This window comes from Acipenser ruthenus, chromosome 29 (genome assembly GCF_902713425.1).
Source record: "Acipenser ruthenus chromosome 29, fAciRut3.2 maternal haplotype, whole genome shotgun sequence".
Classification (NCBI taxonomy): Eukaryota; Metazoa; Chordata; class Actinopteri; order Acipenseriformes; family Acipenseridae; genus Acipenser; species Acipenser ruthenus.
The window spans coordinates 18,242,534-18,270,504 of record NC_081217.1 but is presented as its reverse complement, the minus strand read 5'-3'; the positions used below and the strand labels follow the sequence as shown (position 1 = coordinate 18,270,504).

Below are 27,971 nucleotides of genomic sequence, written 5' to 3'. Positions count from 1 at the left end.
AGCTGTACAAACCAAGGAAAAGAATAATAAAAGAAAGTCCCATATTTTCATTCTCTTTTCTTTTGTAAAAGACATTTATGGTGGGTGGGCGTTTCAAGAAGAGACTGAGAAGAATATGGATTTTATTTTAGTTTGGGAGTTTCAGCACACAGTCATTTCCTAACCGTTTTATTTACAAGGTCTCAGTGCTGTGTGGCCTGTGAGGATGGAGCACGATGCCCTCACTTCTTTTTCCCAGGCTTCGGTGCTTTATCGAGTCCCAGGATGTGTTTTTGAGGAATTTTGTACTCGTCTGCAAAAGACAAAACGATTCAGTTCAGTAAATAAAACATACAAACTGATACCTCCTTACATCCCCACATTCTGAATCTCTCAATAACTTGTGGTTAATAAAACATCATAAACAAGTAATACCTTTATATAAACCAAGTTATATTGCAATCGGAAAAACAGTGGTCTATGTGTTAGTAAGTAAAACGCAAGTAGGATGTACAAAATGGGAAAGCAGCATAGATAAACACTGAAAATATTTAAACAATGTGCAATACAGGACTGAGCCAGGAAACCCCCAGCGCACACACAGAGGCTCCTCACCAGTAAACCCCCAATGCTTGCGCACACACAGAGGCTCCTCATCATCGCGTAATAAGCACACAGTATGTGAAAGGTTTAACATATTTACTGGATTACAGCCAAATGCAACTTGAAACATCTCCAGGAGGCTAGGTGTATGCTGGTGAAAACTGCTTCAAAATCAAGGCAGTTGTTGAACTTACACCCACCTCCCAAGGAAGGTAAAGACCCGCACTCACCTACAAGCAGCCTGCCCACATGAACGACCTGGTTCCCTTGGATCTGCACCAGGACCTTGTCCTTTGACCCGGGCAGTGGATTGACAGCAGAGCTGGCTTGCACTCTCTGCTGTAGGATGCTGGCTATGGAGTGAGGCTCCAAGCCGTACAGCTCCAGGTTTTTAATTAAAGTCACCTGAAACATTAGAACTGTGATTATCGACCCCAAACCCACACTGTGGCTGTTATACTACTTTTAATAGGCAAAATGTTTCACCCTTTTTGTACAGTAAATGGTTGTTTTACGCTCCAAACAATCATACAGAACACAGAAGTAAAAGTTTTTTTTCAGATTTTACATTTAAGTATAACTAAACATAACATATAATAACAATAGTACGTAATATTTAATATTACACTTTGCAAAAAAAAAAAAAAAAAGATTCTAAATTTGGCTCACAAGGCGTGGCCCTGTTCCCATTTTTATAGCAGTGGCGTGCAAGATCCTTTTCAATTTATTAAGGCAAGGTCGACGCCAAACCTTTATGAATTCATAAAACCTATGAACTGCATGGGGCATCACCAAACACCCTATAAACCTACTATACGCCCCGCATTAAACACAAATAAGCCTATTACTTTTATATTTAATAGGGATGTGACTCAGAATAGAGTAAGCCAGTCTGGTTAAACAGGCAGAGATGTAAAGCTGTAGGGGGACTAGTTCACAAGATCACATTAAACCCTGGACCGACTCAAACTGCTATTCAGTGGGGTATAGTGTACAACCTCCAGGTCAGGGCTTCCCAACCCTGGTCCTTGGTACCCGTGTCTTCTGTTTTTCATTCCCACTGACCTCTCAATTACTTAACTAAACCCTTAATTGAACTAATAATTTGCTTAATTAGACCTTGGGGTCCCCAGGCCCAGGGTTGGGAAGCCCTGCTCTAGGTCTTTAAGAGTGAAGGGAGTAATGTGCCTGGGTAGGAGGCAAAGTGTTTAGAATACAGGGTGCCCCATTAGTCAGGCATCACAGGCAATATCATGTATTTTGCCGATTAGGACGTTCACAGCCTGTGGACTATCTGCACCGCACATCAAACTAATCTGAATTCATTCCTCTTTGCTTGGAGACATAGAGACAACTAATATTAACAGTGACGTCTGACTTATGGGATGCCCTGCAGTACCTTTTTGTTGGAGCCTCTGGATACGATGGTGATGTCTATGGGTTCAATGTGCCCCTTCCTGATAATGGGCTCCTGGCCTGGGAAGAGAAGCTGATGGCAATGCTGCATTCTATCCAGACACCTGCAGCACACACAAAGGACATTCAACCTTTCAAACAGGGCAGAGTCCTCTTGACAGCAATGCATTGAGGCTTATTTGACATTTTAAAAAATGCTACATGCAACAACAAAATAATGTGCACAAAAACAAATGATCTTTTTTTTGTATTTATAACTTTCAGATAGTTTATATTTGTGTAAAAAAAGGGGGGGGGGGGGCTTTTCAAATTACAGCTTCAATTCCTATAAAAAGTCGAGATGTTTTACCTGTTGAAAAGATCATCCCATTTGAGTTTTTCAATTTCCTGATATTCTTGTTTGTCCAGAAGAGAATCACAGAGGATGGGGTTTATTGTCACATAGCTGTGAAGAATGGAAAAAGTGAGATCCGTCTTCATTTTACCACCTTACATACAGACACAGCACTTCAAGACAATCACACTTAGTGAAATGCCTTCACTGTGGTTCACTGCAGCTCATTGCTGGAGTCACATTTCTGTATGATTGCTAAATTACTTCTCCAAGCTTTCATGACCCTGAACCCAGCTAATGTTCAATTTTAAAAAAATCATGGACGTAACTTACTTTTTGTTTATTTCATCAACAAGCTCGTTGCTTTTCACGTAATTTGTGATGATGGTTCTTACTTCGGCTGCAGTGAGAACGGCCCCTTTTCTGTATCAAAAGGCAAAGCACTTATTTAATAATGCATATCACACTTTACAAGCAAATGAAAAGTACAGAAGAAACAGCAACAAAACTAGGGGATAATTACCAACTTAAAGTAAGCTAGCAGGGTCTATGCACTCCTAATATTCATTTACTAGGGTTGAGTCTTCCAACAGGATAACAGCATAGAAAAGCCACAGAATGGAAATCAAACTACCATTGCATAGCAGTTTGACCCCATACCAGCATTCCCCATGCAATGGGTGTCTTTCCATCCCTGCAGCATGTATTGTGGAGCATTGATCATTAGAAGTTGAACACATACTTCAGCTGTGCATCTTGGAAGAGGGGCAGCAGTCTGGTGGAGACGCTGTAGAGAGTGCTGATTTCAGGGGGGTGGTATGGCTTCTCTGCATCCCTACAGCTCTCCTCAGGAGCCTCCTCCAGCACGGACCCTTCAGAGACGCTGAACGAGCGGATCCTTCGCAAGACAAGAAAACATTTCCCAAGTTAACTACGGGACCCTCCCAGGGCTTTCGGTGTCGAGAGTTTAAAACTCGACCCACACGAATCCAATGACCTCATTCCTTTATTCAAATCCAGAACTTCAAGACAGATTCATCATTGATATGTAGGTAGGACCGGTCGACCCGATTGGATTTGGCATGGGGCATGTTCTCCTGGCATACCCAGGAAGGCTGAACGAATGCTGTAGTTTACTTGGACATCGCTGTGCAGCGAGTCCTCCCAGTAATGCTGCATTTGTACCCTGGTGGCAACGGCTACTTTCAAGCCTATAATACACCCAAGGGTGGGGTCAGTTCGTGCTTTTTAAAACCCATTTCCAATTCCAATTCTGATTCTTTTGAAGGAATTGGAATTTGAATTGATATTTTAGAGACAGAGTTTGTTGTGACTGTTCAACTGCTTTCATTTGAAGCCAATCGAGTTCAATTAAAGTAATTTGTTGCCACTGTGAGAAGCTCATTTTAACAGCTTAATTGCAATGTTGACCAATGATGTGTTGGAATTGGAATTGGGAATTGATTTTAAAAAGGAAATGGAATTGAAAAACAGGAACCCTGAACATACCCATCCACAGCATTGAGTGGAATGGGTTGAGGATCAGTTATATATATATATACAGACGTGCTCAAATTTGTTGGTACCCTTACAGCTCATTGAAATAATGCTTCATTCCTCCTGAAAAGTGATGAAATTAAAAGCTATTTTATCATGTATACTTGAAGAGAGATTAATTATTGCTTATTCTACAAAGATATTCTAAAATGGCCTGGACACATTTGTTGGTACCCCTTAGAAAAGATAATAAATAACTGGATTATAGTGATATTTCAAACTAATTAGTTTCTTTAATTAGTATCACACATGTCTCCAATCTTGTAATCAGTCATTCAGCCCATTTAAATGGAGAAAAGTAGTCACTGTGCTGTTTGGTATCATTATGTGCACCACACTGAACATGGACCAGAGAAAGCAAAGGAAAGAGTTATCTGAGGAGATCAGGAAGAAAATAATAGACAAGCATGGTAAAGGTAAAGGCTACAAGACCATCTCCAAGCAGCTTGATGTTCCTGTGACAGTTGCAAATATTAAGAAGTTTAAGGTCCATGGAACTGTAGCCAACCTCCCTGGGCGCTGCCGCAAGAGGAAAATCGACCCCAGAGTGAACAGAAGGATAGTGCGAATGGTAGAAAAAGAACCAAGGATAACTGCCAAAGAGATACAAGCTGAACTCCAAGGTGAAGGTACGTCAGTTTCTGATCGCACCATCCGTTGCTTTTTGAGCGAAAGTGGGCTCCATGGAAGAAGACCCAGGAGGACTCCACTTTTGACAGAAAAACATAAAAAAAGCCAGACTGGAATTTGCTAAAATGCATATTGACAAGCCACAATCCTTCTGGGAGAATGTCCTTTGGACAGATGAGTCAAAACTGGAGCTTTTTGGCAAGTCACATCAGCTCTATGTTCACAGACGAAAAAATGAACCTTTCAAAGAAAAGAACACCATACCTACAGTGAAACATGGAGGAGGCTCGGTTATGTTTTGGGGCTGCTTTGCTGCGCCTGGCACAGGGTGCCTTGAATCTGTGCAGGGCACAATGAAATCTCAAGACTATCAAGGCATTCTGGAGCGAAACGTACTGCCCAGTGTCAGAAAGCTCTGTCTCAGTCTCAGGGTCCTCCAACAGAATAATGACCCAAAACACACAGCTAAAAGCACCCAAGAATGGATAAGAACAAAACATTGGACTATTCTGAAGCGGCCTTCTATGAGTCCTGATCAGAATCCTATCGAACATCTATGGAAAGAGCTGAAACTTGCAGTCTGGGGAAGGCACCCATCAAACCTGAGACAGCTGGAGCAGTTTGCTCAGGAAGAGTGGGTCAAACTACCTGTTAGCAGATGCAGAAGTCTCATTGAGAGCTACAGAAAATGTTTGATTGCAGTGATTGCCTCTAAAGGTTGTGCAACAAAATATTAGGTTAGCGGTCCCATTATTTTTGTCCATGCCATTTTCATTTGTTTTCTTATTTACAATATTATGTTGAATAAAAAATCAAAAGCAAAGTCTGATTTCTATTAAATATGGAATAAACAATGGTGGATGCCAATTACTTTTGTCAGTTTCAAGTTATTTCAGAGAAAATTGTGCATTCTTCGTTTTTTGTGGAGGGGTACCAACAAATTTGAGCACGTCTGTATATATATATCTGGTATATACAGACTCACTCTCTGTGTTTCCAGTCCACCTCTACGATGCTCTCCACCCCCTTGCTCAGCTCCTTCACCTGGATCAGCTTCCTCTGCTGCTGCATACACTGAAGAAACTTGGACAGCTGTGGGATGGGGAGACAATGCAAACTCGGGGTTACTGAAATTAACTCACAGGCAGGGTGACTGACGTTAACTCGGCCCGTTCGAAAAACTGCCAACATACCTTTTTGTAGCTGGACTTCTTGATGTCGAGCTGCTTTCCACTTGGGCTGTAAAAGAGGATGTCTGACGACTGTTAAAATGACATGGAAATGAAGTTCTTTCTTAATAATCCTATTGATATATTCGGAATACTTTTGGACGCTAATTCATATAAAATTCTGGAATAATTCTATAGGATTTCATAAGAGTAACATCTGAATAATTCTTGCTTTGTAGTTCAATAGCATGTTAGTAGTGCAAAAAAAGCAGATTTTGTTTCAGACTAATCATAGTGTGAACAAAAGGGTTTGTATGGAGAATTACAGACGGTAACTGCAATCAGTGACCACCAGGTGTCACTGTGAAGCTCCCCCTGTGTAATACACACAAAGCCCAAGGAGGGGTACATGGAGTTTTACCAGCAAGCGAACATGTGGTTGCGAAGGAAGGTACTGGTCAGCAGGGGGAGGTCTGACTTCTTCACCTTGATTTTCAGAGCGTGGAGGAAACACTGAAGCAGCAGCTCATCCATCTGCTCTGTAGAGAAAGAGGAACGAAGGTTTGAATTAATCATCTACACTTTCACAACTCTTCTTACCTGATTATTATCCTATTATGTTTGTTCTCAGTTGTCGGTTTGCTTTAGATCATTGTTTACAATGATTTAAAAAAAAAAAAAAATTACTATTCCAGCATAAATGCCCTTTTTCAACAATTTGTAAAAAGTTCATTTCTGGCTTCTGAAATGGCTGCTAAGGGCTGTGCAACTGTAATTTCTGCCCCCTCTGCAACTGTGAGTTAGCAAAAGGAAAATCTCTTCACTGAGGGGACAGAAATTAGAACTGCACCCCTCCCCATTGCCACACACATAAACCCATCATTAATCTACACTAAGAAACACACACATGAACAAATACACCTTACAACTGCCTGTTTTATTAAATTACTGTTAAAAACTTAACTGCACATGCAATAACAATGCAATTGTGCAGAGTTTGTAGCAGTCAGGTATCACGCAGGCTGTGTTCACCTTGTGGAGTCCTTCCGTCCTCCTCTGCCTCCTCACTGCCCTCTCCTGCTTTCTCCTCGGGCTCTGGACAGTGTGGTGTTGTCTGCAGGTCCTGCAGGGTCCCGGCTGCAGTGTTTGTAGAGGGACTGGGCTCCTCCTCCTCCTCCGCCCCCTCGCTCCCCTCTGAGTGCTCTTCACTGTCTGCAGGCTCTGGGTCTGACGGGGCGATGGTGGGAGGGCTGGACTTGTCTCCGAATGCCCTGTAAAATAAATCCGGGATGGAAATAACAACACAACAGTATGATCCATTCCTGGTTTTACTATGAGTTTCATCAGACACACCTGAGCTTGTTACCTATACACTGTGTCTAATCAAGCGTGTGGTAAATCCTGGAATGGGTCACACTGCTATGTAACAGGAGTCTTATTTTCATCCCAGAAATACACAGTAGGGTACAAAATGGTGAACCCCACCTGCCAAAGAAAAAGCCAAACCTTTGATCAGATCACCTCCAAAACCCAATTCGTACAGTGAAAGGTCATCGTTTACTAAAAACACCCGAGAGGCATTGAGAAAAACCTCCAAGATTAGTTAGGCAGTCAAAGTTAAGGGCTCTCAACACATTCACCATTAGTGGTTTCACCTAGGTTCAGGTCAACAGATAGTTCCAGAGATGAGACAATCTACACATCAAGCATTAATCAGACTAGACTGCTCCTCTGGATGTGGTCCCTGTTTTGGCTGATGTTTTCCTGTTCCTGCCTTTGCTACATTCTCTCCTGAGCTGGTGAGTGTCCTTTCATCAACTGGCTAAAATGAGTGGGCTCATAATTCTGTACCTCAGTGTAAATACAGCTGGCATGAAGAGAAACAGAACACTAGCAAGATGCTGATGCAGAGAGAGATGAACGGTGAACTGCAGCACAGCTTACCATAGCTGGTCCATGTAGGTGTGGAAAACCGAGAGCCCTTTGCCCTTCATCCCTGCCCCCAGCATCTCTGCAGTGGACATGGTGGCTGTGCCAATGCCCACTGGTGCTCTGCAACAACACAATTTCAGCACAGTGTAAATTCAAGTCTTGCATTGCTGAGCACGTGGCAAAGGGGGAAAATGCATGCAGTGGTCCCCAGGATGATGGTGATGATAATGATGATAAAAAGGGTTATTTACCTGTTTCTGACTACAGTGATGGCACAAAGATCACCCTGTTTCACCCCAGGGAGGCCAGAGGGGGGCACTACAACGCCAGGTAACATGAGATCTGACACAAAAAAAAAAAAAGAGAAAAGTTTAGAAACAGCAAACGAGACCACGTCTCCTATCAAATACAGTAAATAAAGTTCCCTTCAGTGAGCAAGCCATTAAACAGCTCAGAGCAAACAAATTCCAGAGAACCTGAAATATCTTGAAGGAGCAATCTATAAATGTAGTCCACTAGTAGCTTTTAAAAACATAATAAAAAAAAACACATTTACAATAATGTGTTTGTCTTTTATATAAGAAAATGTCCGACAAAATGACAGCAGTACATATAAGATGAGGCTGGAGTTATTTATTTAAATGTATTTTTTGTAGGATATTTTCCACTGAAATGCAATTGGAAAGCAAGTGTTTGAGTCTGTGTCACTGCTGTAAAGGGCATGTCTATAGAGCTGAAGCTGGTTTCATTTCATTAAGGCTGGGAACTTGCTTCCCTCTCAGCATGCTTCCCAGCACGTCAACATGATGCCAGTGAGATCCTGCAGGATCCCAAGCTGGCCAGACACTGCCTAAGATATTTACTGCGTCAAATAAACCCTGTTTATAGGTCAGCTTTACTGGAACTGGGCAGCCTCCTCGTCCACCTGGGAAACAGCAGGTCAACTGCGGGACAGGCTGAGGCGTCTATCAAACAGCCGGTGACAAACACAGACAACATTTGCTGTGAACATGCTGGAACATGGCAGGGTGTGGGGAGCTGGCTCCGAAGACATACACAGGCTTGCAGCGGCTAAGGGTCAAATCACCACTGGTTTCAATTACTTATTTATAAAGTAAAATGAGAAAAGCCTCCTGTTTTTTTTTTTTTGAGAAAGCAGGCTAAGATTAGAAACTGGAACTAGTCTTTCCCAGTATGGGTTACAACAATAGGGCATCAAATTTCCCTCTGAACATTCAATACACAAACTAGTGAACCAAACCCTGTTACACCACATCTTCACGCATTAAAAAAACACTCTGCTTCTGATAATGACATTACCAAGAACTGAATGGATATGATTATGCTCTGCCAGCTTTCCCATTGGAACTGTGCCACCTGCTATAAGTTAATGCTGTTAAACAGCACCACCTGGTGCCCACTAAAAATGTGTCAAGGCATACATACCGTATTCACAGTTTTTGTAATTGCTTATTTGACTTTACTCGTATAAGCAAATATTTTCACTATAAGTTAACTGCTCTCAGTCGAACCCACTCTTGCATGTAATTATTTACTGTAGTCTTTATTTTGCTCTTATTTGAATTTGATCTTATTTGCTACTGATTTTACTGTACTTTATAACTACTCTTATCTGTAATATGATATTCTGTAACGGGATACTCTGTAATGTGATATTTTATAATGTGATAATTTGTAATGTGATACTTTGTACTCCGATATTTTGTAACAATTGTAAGTCGTCTGGATAAGGGTGTCTGCTAAGAAATAAATAACAATAATAATAATAATAATAATAATAATAATAATAATAATACCATTTCCATTTAATTAGGTTCCGGTACAGGCTTTTTCTGCAGCTGATATTCTCTCCACTCATCAACCTGTAAACTTTTTTTCTTAGTCACTATATGAACCACAGTACAGCGATGGACATAAAACACATTGCACTGCTGTTTGATCCAGCATTTATAATGCATAAATCAAAAGCATGGTTCTTTTAACAAAGCTCATTATAAAGTGTGGAACTTTATTTACCTGCCCCCCCAGCAAGCTTCTGTAACACGGCAGGCCATGTTGTGAAAACTGGCAAGAGGTCCGGGAAGAGCCACAGGGTATACACTGTCAAACAAAGGAACAGATTTACACATGCTGCTCACACGCGCATTCAGGACCTTTTTATCAACTAAAAGGTAAGTTGGAACTAAGGAATATGTCACAGTGTGTCTCCTACATGCAACCACAGATGTCGTCTTACAAATTCTGATTGGAGGATAGGCAGGGGCAGTCAACTGCTCTTTGATGAAATTTAAAAATATATGCAAGTTGTATTCTTCCAAACTTAAATTGGTCTTACCACTAGAGCACTTCATATCTGCATAATTTGAGTAAGGCAGATATACTCTTGATGGAATCCCATACATCCGAATATGATACTCTGAGTTAAATCAGGGCACCCCACACTGTTGACCACACTTCAAAATGATCAGAATGTGTTCAGTTTGCTTAATAATATGTTATATGTTATACCTAAAATAAATAAACAACCAAAATGACTATCAATTATGCCTGTGACGTCTGACTTAATAGTATGATTCATCTTGATAGTGGATAGACAGTTTACAGCTGATGATTATTTATGATCCAATTATTACATAAATAAGCTATTTCAACTGAATGAAACCACTGAGATAAAAAACAAACGAAAAAAGCATCTCATTTCCTTTCAGCAGACATCTGGGTGTCAGACATACAAACAGTTATTAAGAAAAAAAAAACAAGAAGGACATAATGCAAACTCCAAAGCATTATGCAAAAGCTTGTTAATAAAAAAACATTTGTATGGACATCAAATGTAGCCCGTTATTTATGATTTAATCTCACTGTGATCAGAAACAGCTTTAATCATTTCATGGAAAGCACTCTGTTCTCTGAGTGAAGAAAGGAATATTGGAGAATATTGGAGCCTGCAAAATGTTGCATATTAATAGAAGTAAAGGCAGGAAATCTCTGGGTTTTACAACACAAGATCACAAACCGTGCAGGATAGCTAAAACAAAGAGGATCTGCTATGCCGTTTGGTGAGGAAGAGTCTAGTATATTCTTCATGTGTTCGAGAAACTGAAGTTCCAATCACTGTTCAGCAAAGTGGAAGGAATGACTAGACTAGCCAGATGACAATACCATCTGACATCTGACAGCTGTGAAAAAGCATTTTGAGGAAAATATGAATTCCTGCCACATATGGGGTGAATGAGCAGCAATATTTATATCACAAAAATCAATAATTAATCCAAATAAAAGCAGATCAAATTTTGCTGTGATTGTACGAATCTGTAGTTTCTTAAAACCCTTTTTCCTGGGAAACAGTTTGAGGCATTCAGGTTTTTAGAGTACTTCTTATTAAGCTCACTAAAAACCTGGAATGGCTTAAACTGCTATGCAATGGGAATTGGTATGTTCTTACATCGCCCCCACCACACCCGAGTTAAGTCTACTTATATATATATACACACACACACTCACAATTCAAACTGTGCTTTTTAAACTACACACCACTGCTGCTGCCACTGTGGAGAGCAGGAAGGTGCCAGTGTGGTGGTTTTTGATCTGTCCAAGGCATCTGATCTTGCTACAGACGTCACAGTGTTGTGCGAATCTTGACCACACAAGATACAAACTGAGTATGTATGCATACATGTATGGTACAGTACCTGTTGGGTAAAGCTTTCTTTCCACTTCAAAGAATATTGGATTTTTGTGCAGGACATACAGTGTAACAGAGTCCCCTTTGTGTGTGTAGATTTTCACCACATTAAGCTCCTCCTTGTTAGGAATCAGCTCCGAGATTTGCTCAGCAGACAGTATAGGGAAGGCAGTGGAGATGTCTGCCTTTAGTTTCCTCCTAAAAGATATTGAAATAAAGCTGGATTTAAACATAACTCATTAGTTACCCCGGAGTTTGGCACATTCTGTGGAGGGCAGTCTTGTCTAATCTTTCTTAAAATAAATCCAAACCATTTACAATTCATTCGTTTTTGAAATCCCAAACTCAATGTTTCAAGAATGAATCCTCGTTAATTTGTTGATCACTCAATAAATAAGAGACCAGCAACATTACGTTAAAGACAGCTTTGTTATAGCTTTGAAGCAGATGCATTCTAATAATAGCCCGGCTGACAACATAGTGTAAGCATTATCTAGTCTGACCCTGTTCCTAACCTAACTAAAAACACGTCAACTATCAGGTAACTAAATCTGGGTTGAAGAGAAGTTGCAAGCTATATAAAGCTTGTTATTTCCATCTCCACCACCAACACTACTTATTTTAAGTAACATGCATACGAAGAGAGCTAAACTGACACAATGCCATTTTTAAACTTCATATATTAACACAGCTGGAACGTCACCTGTCAGAACCTTTGATGGCAATGTTGCATTTTACTCGAAACGGTTTTGCAAACATATTTAAAAACAAAAATAAAAGAATATCCTCTTCGTAAATTAATTAAGATCCTTTGAAGCCGATTTCTTTGACCATTAACACATAATACTGTATATAAATAAATATTGCCGCAACCGGTTAATTGCGACTGCAGTATTTCACATATGAGCAGTGGAAGCGACCATCTTTTGTAACACTAAAAGATGTCCGAGTATAGAACAAGGCTGCGAGTGATATAGTCGTCCGTGTAACAGCCTGAATATTCATACGTAATGATGTTTTATAATTTCATATATCGTATTTTTTTCTTGAAAGACAAAAGAAAACCTAAAATAAAATATAGGTTTGAAAGGTTGCACAAATAAAATAGTTTTACAAAAGGTTTTAAAATGATTTGAAAAATAAATATTTCAAGACGTTTCGGACAAAAGCCCTTCAGCTGTATAGAAAGAAAAGCAAATAGTCCAGTAAACGTGTTATTTTTCAAAAAAGATATATTGTGAAATGTTTTAGTTGTTACCAGTGGGGGGGGGGGCATCCTTTAGCAATTATGTTTTTTCATGATGTTATTTTCGCGTATTTTGCTGTTAAAATAATTAACGTAATACACCCTCCACCGCTGTAGGTGTCCTGTCGAAGCGTTAAGAAAACGGTGGAGGAGCATGTTTTTTTTGTTTTGGAACCTGTTGGGGATTTCTTGCTGCTCCACACCCTTCTACCTTTTGTTACTCTTGTGGTCGCCATAGTGGCTCTTCTTTCTCTGTAGTTTCGAATGGGGCACGAACTCTATGTTGAGCCAGAATGGCGTCAGTTTCACAGCCTCGGGGCTCATGTCCTTGGCTCGTGTGGTTGGGAAGTGACGCTGTGCTGACTAGCTGAGACTCATAGCAACCAGCAACCGAAGCGGGTTAGATCAACTGTATTTATGAGACGGCAGCGGAGAAGGATTAAAGCACATTTGCTTAAAACGGACTCCAACGAGAAAGGATAATACACATGTGTGCATTATTTTTAAAAAACATGTCGTGAGGCAACATCGCTGTATGAGCTGGTCTCGGTTAAGCCTTTTTTGTCTCCGGAAGGAAGGAGAACTGGGGTTGGGACGAGTCGAGGGAGCAGGAAAAAAAATCCACAAAACATTCACTTGAGAGCGGTTTCCATCACTCGGGAGCTAACGTGTGGAACCGATTACAAACTGCAAAACAACACGGTTTTCATTTTGGAACAGAGAAGAAGAAAAAAAACTCTTAGTTGTGTTTGTTTTCTTTTCATTTTGGGAGTGTTCACGTTTTTCGAGCGTGGTTTAATTTTATTTATTTATTTTGTTACACCAAAAAAAAATCAAACAAACTTTTCAAGCAACTGAAAAAAAAAAAAAAAATTAAAACAAATTAAAAAATGCTTAGTCGGTGACAGCTAAGAGGAAGCAGACCTAGAGAAAGAAAAAGCGTTTTTCAGTTGAACGCCTCTCGTTTGTTATTTGAAGAAAAATACTGGAGTTCGGTCATGCAGTTAAAACTGTTGTTGTTTTTACTGACAAAGAGGAATGTAGGCTGTGCACATTGCTATTTAGGATCGATTACATGGGGAATGGGATCTTGTGTACTCTAGCAGTGTTAATATTATGAAGAAAGTCCTATCCATTGAAACAGATTCGGTATGTGCATACCCTGATTTGACAACGCGGAATTGTTTTTAATACCTTGCTTAACGTCACTTTGTTTTTTTATATATAGTCTTCCCATGAAGTGACAGATCATAATCGAATGAGACGGGACTGATCAGATTTATTCAGTGCGGGCGTGCGACTTAATCATGTCAAATGGTGAAATCTGCTAGCTGCTTTCTCAATTACCAACATTTTTATAATGCTTTAAATGATGGATTTTATTTTTTTTTACCGAGTGAACGATATTTTCTAAAGTCGCAATATAAGCTAAATAACAGGATTTTTTTTAAAAAAATAATAATTTGTGTGCTGCAGAGCAATTTTTGTTTGTTTGTTTTGTTTTTTTTTTACTTCCACTGAATAAGTGTTCAATCTTCAAAAAATAAATTAGCTCAAATCCTTCGCTAACCTCCATAGATTCTCATCGACTTCAAACTTGGAAAGTCAATTTTTGTTTGGTTCGGCATACCTTTCTTTGGATGGTGGCGCCAGTCTCTATTTGCAACCATGATGATACTAAGCAGAAAGCCAGAGGGGCCGATTACAGCGGGTAATTTAAGTTTAAATAATTCAAAGTGTTATTCCCCGTACATCATTGCATGTATTTTGTATTGCTGTTTAGTAATTCGATGTCAGAATTGTTTTCTACTGTATAATTGAATTCATTTCAATTATCTGGCCCCCAACCATTTTAGGTGTCCGTGTTTAGTTAAACATCTGCGCTTGACACCATAAATCCTCCATACAAGAGACCCCCCCTGTCTGACACGTTTAAGCCGCTTTGGTGATTTATAGCACGAGTCTGTCTAGAACAGAAGAGACAATAATGTGTGTATAACGAGACTGATCTACAGTAGCCTGTTTACATGACAGGAAAGGGGTGGCAAGTGCAGTTAATGCACGGTGATACAGATACAGGAACGCAAGTACTACATCCCAGTACAATATGTAATGGCATCAGTGTTACATGGTACATTGCTGTGCTGTCTTGTTAAGTCGCAGCCAGCTGTCCCATCTTTTAAATTAGATGTACTCCCCAAGGCTAGTTCTGTCCTTGCCAACAGCTGGTTACTTTATACTTTAATGTAACCAGCTGGTAATTAGCACCAATCTACTGTGGCACCTGCGCTTCTTTCTACCACACTGTCGTCTCCTGGAGCCGGTTCTGGGTAATAGAAACGATTAGAACATTTAGTCATTTCATCGTCTTTGAATGTGTTCCTAAATGTCCATTCTAGCGTCATACAGACAGTACATATCTGGTGTAATTCTAGAAATTCATTCGGTTTGCTTTTTGCTATATGTTTAATATGACAATGGACTGGTGTCGCTTTTTTAATTTATTTATTTTTGATTAGGCTCCGTGTAAAAGGGTTGGGGGGTTTGTAATGATGTCGAAAATGCCAGACAAGACTATGTTTGCGTACCAGATACTCTCTTGAATTAGTATAGTGGTCTAACACTAACTTGGCAAATGGTTGTTTTGGGTCATGGTCGAATGTATGGGCTTCATTTTTTTTTATCACTAATGTGATAGATTTGTTTTCCCCTGACCTTAATTAACACACTGGTGGGGCAGCACTACATCCCTGTAAAGATGAAGACCATGGCACAACATATGTGGCTGTGCTCTGTGTCACAGACCTGTCATTGTGTCCTCAGTCCTATACCTCACAGTGTAACAATCGGAATCATAACAGCAAAAAGATACCTCACATGGTTTTATATGGGTAATAAAGCACACCGTTTAACAATAATCTGATGTACAATATAATCACAATATATATATATATATATATATATATATATATATATATATATATATATATATATATATATATATATATATATATATATATAATATATATATATATATATATATTTGAAAACATATTAATAAGGTAATTTAGAAATTGGTTTCAAGGTGCTTTAAGTGATCTAAGGTGCAGATTATGAAGAAACCTTTAGATTATTTTGGTTGATTTTTCTGCCAGCTAACTATTTTTCACCCAATCAGAAATAGACACCATGTGGCTTTTTGTAGAACTGTTTATTGCTTTTTCCATTTATTTCTATTCGTATTGTTGCATGCCATTACTAAAAGCTCAGAAAGTCTTTGTCACAGAGTTATAGATTGATCATTTATTCTCTCTCTCTCTCTCTCTCTCTCTCTTCACAGCCAGACATGGGGATGGTTTGTACGACTCATACATGCGATCAGACCAGGCTGGTAAGCACGGCACTGACTCCGATGGCCATACCCCTGCTGCTCTGCCACCCCTTCCCAAACACACAGTAAGTACCCTGCTGCACCAAGCTGTTTTTTTGTCACTTTATTCACAGTTCCAGTCTGCAAATGTGTCTTTTTAAAGAAAACGGATTGTTTTATAATTGAAGAAGTCTTTAGTATTTCATTTTGGAATTCAGTCACAGCCCAGCGAGCTAGACTGACACACATGGAAGTTTTTAAAGTGACCTGGCACCTCTGGGTCACGCGCAGAGTAACTGAGCCATTGCTGTGTCACTTCTGACCGCCTCTGTAGAATATTGTGGCTACAGTCCAGCCTCAAAAAAGCCAACATTTTCATACACAACAATGCGTCGCTGGCAAGATCATTAATTTTGCGTTTGGTATAAGCAAGTGTCAAATAGTTACATAAATGTAAGACCCTTTCACTGTACAAAAATACAGGCATCGCAGGGTAAAAAGCTGTCTTTCCCAACCACCATTCTGATTCTGCTTTGTTTAACATTCACCACAGCAATATCTTTAACAGGGTACTTGCTAAACTAGTATGGTCAGGTCTCCGTGTCACATTATCCTGGTTAGCCTCACTGCTGGCTCTTGGTGCAGTCTTTATAAAGTGACATTGTCTTGAGGCAATCAGCATTTTCATCTACAGCACAACAAAACAGAAAAAGGGAACCCGTATGAGAGACTAGTTTCTCTGTTTCTCTTCAGTCTCTTCCCCTTGTCTATGCAAATCCTAGACTTCTGAAATGTTTCCCGTCCCTCCGGCTGCTGATTTCATTGTACCTTTGTTTTTTTTTTTTTGTATTTTGTCTTGGCATGCTGATGCTGCGTTCTCTTTGTACTGGGGAGTTATTAACCAAGCGGGACGTGCACGTCACACTAAAGGAAGCTTTCCAATTGAAATGGCCTAATTTCCTTTTGTCATTCGACACATGACTTCTGAACAATAATGCAGTATCTCTGAACGTGTGCATGCTTTTTGAAATGTAATTAGTTGTTAAACAGGGCTGCCCCGTGTGCATGATGTTTAATGGAATGTTATACAATGTGCTTGTATGTAATAAGTTTGCTTCATGACAAACAGCCGCCCAATGACCGCCGACCCATGATACTAGATGATCCTGTACTGTGTTCCAAATTCCACTAGACCATAGAACACGAAAGGCTTGCAGTGTGATGAAATTGATTACAGACCCCTCCAATCCTATTAACTGTGCTTGCCTAGTCATGTGACTTTCTGATGGGTTATTGATTTAGCAGTAGTCACTGTATCAGATATTACCTGTGTAGATCGTACCCCTTTCCCGAGTTTTGTTTGCATGACAGACATGTTTCATTTCCATGTTAATACTGTACCTCATGTATATTTAATCTTTCCGCTGTACTTGGTGCTCTGACCACTCAACAGGCTGTTGATGTCTGAAAGCAGACAGCTGGTTTATCTGGCTAATCTCAGAGGTATTCCAGTACTTATCATCATCTATTACTCTGCATATTCAATTCTATTTACAGTTCGCTGCGCTGCCCAGCTGCTATTTCAGTTACTACGGGAGTTGGGCTCGACACATACTTTGTGCGGGTTTTCTTTGTTTGTTTTTTTGGACCTTGATGTGTTAAAATGGATACGAATGTGGTTCTGGGGAAACTTTTAGATAATGTTGCAAAGGATTTATTTCTGAATCCCAGAGCTGCTGTAAAGAGGTCTGTTAAAACCGAGCAGATCAAAGTTTTTTTGCTGATGGTGGTGATCCTGCTCAGGGAAACTATTGGTTGCTGCGAAGGAACTAAACATTCAAAGTGATCCACAGTGCAGTGAATATGAGAGCAGTTAAGGTCAAGTTATAGGCTGTAAAATTGGCAGAAGATAATGTTTATTGGAGTTTAAACAGGCGTGACTGTCTTATCTCGGACTGCAAATGGGAAAATAGTCCATTCTATGACGTGGTCTTTAGGTATCTAGTTTGAGATAATGCTGCACCTTGGTCAATTATATAAATGGGTAGTGGGGTATCAGTAAAAGCAAACTCTTAAGAATGAGTGAAGAGATCTCAACAGTGTGCTAAAATTAATTATGTGTTTTGTTCGCTGGCTTGGTTGGCTTTTTTTTTGCATAACATCTTAAGTGTTCTTTGCATGTCGCAGATCTTAGTTGACATTAACCCTTGACCCATTTGGCAGTGATATTTTGAAACAAGCTGTATTTGTTCTGTGAGGTGATGGTATTCCCCAGAGCAAGAACCACCCTGTACGTGTAATCTGTCATTGTGACAGTCTGGCTGCGGGGTGTTGCATGCAGTTTTTGGAAATAAGACACAAGGAAGGTGTTTACCTGGGAATGTTTACACACGTCAGCAAACCCCAAGTGTGAAACTGCAGTCGTGAGTCAAATGTCAGCAGAACCCTGAGGACTGAATTAGTCCTTTGTCTGACACCCGAGGCATGCATTGTTTTTTATATAGTACCTGGATCATGTTGCCCTTTCTGTACAAACAGTGTATCCCCAACAGCAGACAGGGAACTTCTATGTAAGATCTTATGCATTGATCACATTCATGGATTAAGTTTAGGATTCCAAATTTAGGTTGGGCTTTGCCAAACGACAATTTCGTACCACAATATCTTTTGAAACCAAGCCTAAACAAATTGTAATTTGTAGCACAGCAGTGATTCTCAAAGCTAAGCTGAAAACCATCTGCGGTTGACACAATTTAGACATGATCAACGGCATAATGCTTTGTGTTTGTTTTATAAAAGAGTATTGGAAACAAGAAGAGGATTGAACCAGTATAATTGCTTTTAAGTGACGTCCTAAGGGAGTGACTTTGCAATGCTATTTAATGTGTAATATTTTCTGCCGCAAGCATGAATGACTGATTCTTATTTTTTAACTATATGCAGGGCGGGAGTGTCCACAAGACCTCACCAAAGGATCATCAAGTTGGGGGTCGAGACCATGTGAAAATGAGACACTTGCACGAGGACGCTTCCAATAGAAAGCTGAACGGTGCCCTGCAGCACAATGGCATCCACAGCACTGCAAAAGCACAACCTGTGACGGCCAAAGAACGAAGTGTGGACAGCAGCGGCTCTGCCAAGTCCGGGGATAGCTTGGGTAAAACTACCAGGCCTGGAGTAATGACTCCCGAACATGCCTTGAAGCAGCACAAGCAGCAACTCACTGCCTTGGAGCAGCAGGAGATCCTCACCTATCCTGAGATCTACTTTGTGGGACCAAATGCCAAAAAGAGGCAAGCCGTAGTGGGTGGCGCCAACAACAATGGTTACGACGACGACCAGGGGGGCTACATCCACGTGCCTCACGATCACTTGGCATACCGCTACGAGGTCCTCAAAGTCATCGGCAAGGGGAGCTTCGGGCAGGTGGCGAAGGTTTACGACCACAAGCTCCACCAGCACCTGGCCCTGAAGATGGTGAGGAACGAGAAGCGCTTTCACCGGCAGGCGGCCGAGGAGATCCGGATCTTGGAGCACCTGAAGAAGCAGGACAAGACGGGCAGCATGAACGCCATTCACATGTTCGAGAACTTCACCTTCCGCAACCACATCTGTATGACGTTCGAGCTCCTCAGCATGAACCTCTACGAGCTGATCAAGAGGAACAAGTTCCAGGGCTTCAGCCTGCAGCTGGTGCGCAAGTTCGCCCACTCCATCCTGCAGTGCCTGGAGGCCCTCCACCGGAACAAGATCATCCACTGCGACCTGAAGCCTGAGAACATCCTCCTCAAGCAGCAGGGCCGCAGCGGCATCAAGGTCATCGATTTCGGCTCCAGCTGCTTCGAGCACCAGCGCGTCTACACGTACATCCAGTCCCGCTTCTACCGGGCGCCGGAGGTCATCCTAGGCTCCCGATATGGGATGCCCATAGACATGTGGAGCTTTGGCTGCATTCTGGCCGAACTGTTGACTGGCTATCCTCTGTTCCCCGGTGAGGACGAAGGGGATCAGTTGGCTTGCATGATGGAAGTTCTCTCCATGCCCCCACAGAAGCTGATGGAGCAGTCCAAGAGGGCTAAGAACTTTATCAACTCCAAGGGGCACCCGCGCTACTGCACTGCCAGCACCCTGGCCAACGGAACTGTGGTGCTCAACGGTAGCCGGTCGCGGAGAGGTAAAATGCGCGGAGCGCCGGGCAGCAAGGACTGGGTAACGGCCTTAAAGGGCTGCGATGACCCCACCTTCATCGATTTCTTAAAAAAGTGTTTGGACTGGGACCCTGCCACACGCATGACCCCGTACCAAGCGCTGAGGCACCCCTGGCTTTACAAGCGTTTACCCAAACCTATCGCTGCGGACAAAACGTCTGTCTCTAAACGGATTACAGACCATAGCACCTGCTTCCCAGGGATTATTTCCAAGATGCCTTCTACAATCGGAGCAGGCAGTAAACTGAGGACCAATCTGATGGGGGATTCGAATGGAAGCATACCCTTACGCACTGTGCTACCTAAACTCGTAACCTAGGACTTTACAATCCCAATTATGTGTGGACTGGTACATAACTATTGGTAGTTTTTATTGTGGTGTTTGTTTTTTTTTACACTTTTTATGAATTTGAGCCAATTCATTTTACATAATACATTAACAATGAAAATATATATATAATATATATATATATATATATATATATATATATATATATATATATATAATTTCATCTATACCACCTCTGGTCAGCTGTTTTTTTTTTTTTCCTCTTAATCGGCACTTTGGTCAGTGTAGTTTACAAGTCCCATTCTTTTTTCAACACTAACCTTCAGAAGGTTTTGCTAGGATACACAAACACACACACACACATCCATGTCACTGTAGCAATAACAAAAGGGCTATAATAATATCCAATACATTAAGGGCTGCAATGGAACTTACTACTTCAGTGTAAAATAGCACAAAATTAAGCATCCTGAGAGATTAAACTCTTTTTTTTAAGTAATTGCAGTTTTAATATGTATAAAATGCCGCTGTGTTACAATGTGAAGTTTTATTTTTAGATACCAAGGACCACAACCTCATATCCCTGTCTGTCTTCTGAGAGAATTCAACCAGTATGCTACTTGCTGCGAAGAAGACTTCTGGTGTTCTGCATACTACTACAATGTACAAGGATGGAAATATGACTCCTATTGCGTAGCACTTTGAACCATTCCTGGTTTTACAATGAGTTTAATAATAACAGACATGAGCTTGTTACCTATAAACTGTGACTAATCAAGCTTGTGTTAAAGCCTGGAATGGGTGAAACTGCTGTGCAGTAGGAACCTTAGATTTTGTGTGTTATCCATGTTGCAGATTCAGGTTTCACTGTATGATTCACTGTGTTGTTTGCCTAATTATTTTAGTCTTGGAAAGCTGCTTCTTTCCACACAGTGTGATTAGTTAAATACACCTTTCCCCATCACATTGATACAAAACTTGCATGGCAGGTTAATATTGGGCACAGTACTAATCATTACAAAAATAAATGTCACAAAACTATTCGTGGCATTTTGTAGCGATTAACAAACAAAAGTGCAGGAAAGCTGATGTGAAGGAGACAGTCTTTCGGTGCTGGTATTGCAATGCTGTTATGATGAAAGATCTAGAAGCTGGCACGCCTAACACATCTCAGAATAAATCTGGAAGGGTTGGGTAGATGTTGTCTTCAGTCCTTGTAGTATCTCCTGACACTGGGTCACACATTTCCAATAGTGACTGTGGGGGTTGCTGCTCCTAGTGAGGGCTACGGTAAACCTGCTAGTTGTCTGTTTTTATTTTAAAGCATTGGTTCTTTATTCTCATGCTGGAAATGCTGGCTCGTTCATTTCACCAGCCTGATCCTCTTTGAAGAAGGTTTAGGATTAGAGACAGAGTTTAGTTGGTCGTTTCTTTGCCAGATGTCCAAGGTAGGAATCTGTATGGTGTTCAGATTTAGTCTTAGATTGAACGATAAAGAATGCGATCTGTTTTAAAAATAGTTTTTAAAAAATGTGGTTCGGTAAGGCTTTATTTGAATAAATACACATGCAAAGAAAGAGTCAATCGGGTTCTGTTTTATTAAACGTTGCATTGCAAGTGAAACAACTTCACTTTTTTGCCATTAAAGAATCCTAATTAAGAAACTATTGTAATTTTTTTAAAGAGAAATTAGAGGTGTATTGAGTATAACCCTAAATAATAATAATGTGAATGATTTCCATACTTTTCTATTTCCTTTGTCACTGGCTGATAGCAGAAGGTTTTTTCAATTAGTTTTGTTAATACTTTTGCACAGTATTTCATTATTGTTCTTTTCAAGTAGTTGTGATCCTTGGTTCACTCTGGTTCAAATAAGATTAGTGTTGGATTATTAAAAAAAAAAAAAAAAAAAACTTGTGTACTTAATGGAACTATTCAGTATTTTCTGAAAACTCTCAATCTTGATCACATGTATACCCTTTTAAAATATATTCGTTTAGTGTTTGTAACTGATGCATAGCAACTCTTCTGTTATTTCTATTCATGGAAGAGTAAGCCAGGTTGACTTGCCAAATTTCAGCAAAATATTATTTTCTATGAAGGGGATATTGCCTATTATCACTTTGAATAACATAAAAACTTTTCAGAAATGTCCTTCATTAAGCTAACATGAGCCAATAAAAAACTTAGTGGCACTCATCCACTCCAGGTTAACAGATAGTCAGGCAGTGACTAACACATTTCATATGGTTTACAGATCATCGAGCAGTGAAAAACACATTTCCATTTCTGCTGGCATAGTGAATAGGTACTGCTATAATCTCTTAATAGGGGGTTATAACACTAGTGTGGCGAATTGCTGTAAAAATCTTAATTGTCGCTCATCTGCTAAGAAGTCTAATCTTGTATTTTCGAGTCTCTTCCTAGCTAAGGTTATGGGAGGTTCAGATCATGAAGGTCAGTCTTTCATACCATTAAATAGATTTCAGCAGGATTTCAATGTCTGTTTCCCAGGTTCAGCGTGTCTCTTTAGCAGGCTGAATACATGTTTCAGAAAGCCATTTCAGTTTCAGCATGGAATCGTAGCTGTGCACTCCACAGAATACTGGATGCACGTGCGCTGTGAGTTCTAGTCCTGTGCCTTCAATAATTCAACTTGTGTTGTGTTGCAGCGTTGACTGCATTTCTTTCAACTTTCAGGGTTTATGATGTTTGTATTTTATTTTGTAGACCTTTAGAATTTTGTTACGGAAATAGTTTTAAGAAATGATGTACAGACTAATTTTGAATTTGCAATGTTTTAGAAGTGTGACTAATTCTAATAGCATGTGTATTGTGTGTGTGTGTTTTTAAGGAGTATGAGCAGGTATTGTAACTCTTGAAGTTGGAATACTTGTCAAGATTGTATTTGTTTATTCATTTTATTAGTCAAATAAATAACTATAATACATGTATAAAGGTGTGGTATATTTACTCTGAGATTTTTATTTTGTTCTTGTTATGATATTGCTTTTCCAGCAGGATTTAGACTAAAATATAACAAATGAAACCGCTCGATTATATGGCTTTTACTACAAACTGCATTTCTGTTTTTTGCAAATTATCCCTTGCTTCAGCAGTTTTAATGCATTTGTTAACATTTACAATGGAAGAACTCCTTATCCATTACGCTTGTGACAAGCTCACGTTTTAGTGCCTTTCATATGCTCTTCAGTGTTCAAGTAGTCCATTTTAGGTAGAAATACATTTTTAAACTGCCCTCTTTACCGTTTCAACAAAGCCTGCTCATTCAGACAGGATGGTGCATTTGGTTTGTCCACACCGGCTGTTGAAGGGACACTTAAGTCTTCTATTATTTACCACGACCATCCCAAAAGGGTTTCTATTCATAGATACAGCAGCGGATACCAGTGAGAGTCTCCCTTGCACTTATATGGAATAAAGAGGGCTGACTCTGGCACCTTACGCTTTAAACGCTGGCCAGCACAAGGGCTGTGCAAACAAGGAAAGTGAAAAAACTGAAGCACCATTTCCACAGGCACCCATCACAATCAAACAGGTGCTTTGCACTGATTTGCTGAAGGGAATTGGAATTCAAGTTTAGGGTGCACTTGAGGTTAACGTTACTCATGAGAGTACAAGAACATTGACGTACTGTAACAATCTCACTCTATCAGGTACATCAGTTATAACCGTCTGTAACCATGCATTGGCTATTATTAATAGGAGTCAGTGAAACCTGATGTCCGCTTTCCAAACAGAAACAGCTGGCAAAGGAGATATACAGGTATGAGTGTTTATAACTAGTTTATCAACAAGCTGTTAGTGGTCTGGAGCCTTTTATGGAGCTGTGCTTTATTACCTTAATACAATGTGGAGGGGGTTGAGTCATTGGGGGAACTCCAGGGTGCTGTTTAATACAGCAACAGAGCATGAGACCCTTTTCCAGCTGCATACACTGCTCAATCTTAAACTTTATTCATTCTCACAGCAGCACCACTATACAGTCGTAGTCCCTCGGGCGATCCCAGCAGGTAAAATGCCTGTGTCCTTGTCTTGGACTCTGGCTTGTGTCACCTATTGTTATTATTGTAATTATGATTATTAATATTATTAGGTTATTTGGCAGATGCCTTTTGAGTTGTATTGTGACTCACACATCTCTATTCAAGTGGTTTCTTCCCAGGAGTTGCAACACGAGTTACTACGTAAGTGGACCACAGACTCTGGTTGAAACTAGTTTTGTTCAATAGCAATTTTATTTCCTTTCAAAGAAATGGTTCATTACTACCCATTAGCGCAACAGCTAACCATGGTAAGGTTTCTTGTGTAATCCTAAAAAGGAACATGTAAAAAAGGGCTCAAGAAATTATTTGAATCTTATTAGCAAAGGCTGTTATGCATTTAATATGGGGTGTATGATGGCATATTCGGGGTAAAGACTTTGCTGCTGTTTGCCTGCAGAATGGAAACTGTGGGCAGTTTGTATTTAAATTCCTGGGAATATGGAGGAGTGTAGGATTCCCTGCCCTCTGTGACTGTGTGTAATGTCTCCATTAGTGCGCGTTGTGAGGCTGCCCAGTTTGCTCAGGGAGTGATTCAAGTCAAGATCCATAGGAGTACATTGAACTGCTTGGTGCAAGAAAAAAAACTGAACAATAACAACAATAAAAAATAAGAAAGTTGCATTATGCCCCAGGTGGAGTGTGGACATGCAACATCAACTTGCGGTTCCCATGCAATCATCGTTCTAAACCGTTGTTCTATCGGATCAGTGTTTTTGTTTTTTCATCATAGCCTGTCTCACACATAGGGCTGTATCTCTCACCACTGCCTGTTTCACAAAGCTAAGCTAGGTGAGGTCTTTATTAATGTGTGTAATACACCGCCATTGCACTTGTGGGAAGTATCTTTTACAGTAAAGATGGTTCATGATTGTCTGGTTAATTACTTCTGTTGTGTAGGCATTGAGGTGTGCAGCAGTAACACTGTCGTGACTGACTTATCACATGCTTGCATTGCTCTTCCTGGACGTTTATTTCCATTTCATTTCAAACAGGGACAACCCTGAATTTAAATATAGAGTTTGTTTACTGATCAGAAAATTCCTCGGGCTCTAGGTCAAATGCATCAATTACAAACCATCTTTTCTGCTAGACTCGTCGAAATGTCCTGTATTTATACTCCAGAGTTCCCCCGTATTAGCAAACTCAATCTGTGATGATTGGAAACACAGAATCATTAAATCCAGACAAACCTTTCAGTAAGGTTTCCTTCTAAAAAAAAAAACCACCTTACCCTATCATACCACAAAACACCTGACCCTGATAGCAAACCACAAAACACCTGTCCCTGATATCAACCACAAAACACCTAACCCTGATATCAAACCACAAAACACCTGACCCTGATATCATATCACAAAACACCTGACCCTGATATCAACCACAAAACACCTGACCCTGATATCAAACCACAAAAACACCTGACCCTGATACCAACCACAAAACACCTGACTCTGATATCAAACCACAAAACACCTGACCCTGATATCATACCACAAAACACCTGACCCTGATATCAAACCACAAAACAAACCAAGAACATAAAGACAAGGTTGATAGAACAATAGAGTATTTGTGGCAGGTCCCCAGGCAAAATCTCCAAAAAAACTGTTTCTTAAAATAAAGGCATTTTAGTAACTCCAATAACTTACATAACTAACAGAGTACAGGTGTCAGTACCAGGAGAACATAGTTCACTGTGACCTGAACAACCAAACGAGCAAGATAGGCTGAATGGCCTCCTCTCGTTTGTAAACTTTCTTATGTTCTTATGTTCTTATGTTCTTGTAACAAACAGAAATTAGTTTCATAAGAACCAGACAAGAGGATTCCAATATATAGCCTCCAATAGCACAGCCATTGCAGTGAAACAGTTAAATACTTTACCAAGTGACATTGCCGTACTATGTGACAAATACTCAATGTTTGTAATGAATGATTTCAGAAATATAAAAAGATTAAGCAGGGCTAGAACTAATACTGGTTTTGTTAATGAAGTAATTTCTTGCTGGAATATTTCTTTTTAGTTAGTTTTTGTGTTTTGTTTTTTGGCTTATTCCTGCAGAACTCAGCTGTTCTTTTTTTAGACTGGGGTAAATCGCATTCTGTTATCTCTCTGTGAAGCTTCAGAGCGCACTTGAAACCCTGCCTACTGTATGAAGTGAGAAGAAAGATATTTTGGTGATCTCATTCAAGAAGGTGTGGCAGGGCAGCAGCGTGTGTGTGCGAGTTTGGGAATGTAAGGTTGGCAGGGATGGGAGTTAAATCCGTCCCTGCCAGCAATCACAGGTGTGGCCATTCCCCAGTTAGATAATTGGTGCTAATTGGGGAGTGGCCACATATATAAAATCAGGATGAAATGCTTTGCTGGGAGTTGGTGTTTGAGAGAAGGGAGTTTTTGGTGAGTTTGGACCTGTGGTATTGTACTATGTTTAGGAGTCTGTTCAATACCCAGCCTGGCAGCAGTTTTTGTAAGCATTTCTGGGTTTTGTTTAAACTTTTTTGCTTTTGCCCTTGTGCCTGTTTATTTGTCCCTGTGATTTGTTTGTTTTTTGTTTAATAAATGTGTGCAACAGCGCTTCACTGCAGCTTCTGTCTCTGAGTCTGAGCCATCCTGTCACAGAAGGTTACCAAGGTGGCTATTTATTACACAAACCCAGAGCACACTGCTTCTGACAAAAGAAGTATAGTAACTAGCCTGGGATCACACAGAGTTTGGGGGAATACAGAGCCAAACTGTGCTATTTATACTGTCTTGGGAGTAGCTCTAAATATTCCCTTTTAAGTAGACTTTTTATTGACCCTACACTATCAATTAAAGATATAATGAGGCTTTAGTCTGCTAACTAGGCCCATATGAAGCTTGGTTTCTATGGAAACCACTGAAAGGCTCCAGCTCTGCATGACGAGTTAGCTGAAGCACTTTATGGAGTGCTTGTGCTGATTCAGTGAGGATTAAACTCTGACGCTTGTGTCCAGCTAAGCTTTTGAATCCCATGCAATTCTTCGCTGAACTCATGGCCACCCTCTTAAGCAGTTTACTGACACTATTATCTGAAAATTAAATTAAGGGCCGGGGCAGCCATATGCAAAGCAATACAGCTCAAATATAGCTTGTGTAAAAACTTGGTAACCTATAAAATTTCTGAAATGGTACTAAATCTCGAAGGCTTATTATAAAGCAACTAAGCTGAGGTCTTGAAAAAGGGAAGCCAAGTCTTTGCGACATCCTGTGGGAGCCTGGTTGCTATGTGCTGCTGTTTCTAGGTAAACAGTTTATTCCTGGATAGCTTCATGTTTCAAAGGAATAGTGCTACAAGACCTGAGAACCCCAATTCTACAGAGTATCTATAGCTACAAACCAGGGAGAGAACTCAGAGGAACAATACAGAGCTGTCAGAGAGCTAGGCAATGCTTTGAAGGACTGTTGTGTGCTTGGAAACCAAAAAACACACGCACACACACATC

General features: G+C 40.3%; 2 protein-coding genes across 2 annotated transcripts; one reads left to right on the top strand and one right to left on the bottom strand.

The window, feature by feature from the left end:
* Nucleotides 1-105: 105 nt before the first annotated feature.
* Nucleotides 106-12,269, bottom strand: LOC117397145 (eukaryotic translation initiation factor 2D-like). Its single transcript, XM_059004369.1, has 15 exons — nucleotides 12,030-12,269; nucleotides 11,334-11,524; nucleotides 9,658-9,741; nucleotides 7,872-7,962; nucleotides 7,633-7,740; nucleotides 6,721-6,959; nucleotides 6,110-6,227; nucleotides 5,713-5,758; nucleotides 5,505-5,611; nucleotides 3,075-3,230; nucleotides 2,666-2,755; nucleotides 2,348-2,443; nucleotides 1,982-2,102; nucleotides 813-987; nucleotides 106-292 (listed from the first exon to the last, which is right to left on the bottom strand). Exons 1-15 carry the CDS (start codon nucleotides 12,083-12,085, stop codon nucleotides 222-224), a joined length of 1,749 nt encoding a protein of 582 aa, XP_058860352.1. The 5' UTR covers nucleotides 12,086-12,269; the 3' UTR covers nucleotides 106-221.
* A 465-nt stretch (nucleotides 12,270-12,734) lies between these two features.
* On the top strand, nucleotides 12,735-20,634 carry LOC117398246 (dual specificity tyrosine-phosphorylation-regulated kinase 2-like). Its single transcript, XM_059004370.1, has 3 exons — nucleotides 12,735-14,283; nucleotides 15,913-16,028; nucleotides 18,886-20,634. The coding sequence occupies exons 1-3, from the start codon at nucleotides 14,241-14,243 to the stop codon at nucleotides 20,467-20,469; spliced, it is 1,743 nt and encodes a 580-aa protein (XP_058860353.1). The 5' UTR covers nucleotides 12,735-14,240; the 3' UTR covers nucleotides 20,470-20,634.
* Nucleotides 20,635-27,971: the final 7,337 nt, after the last annotated feature.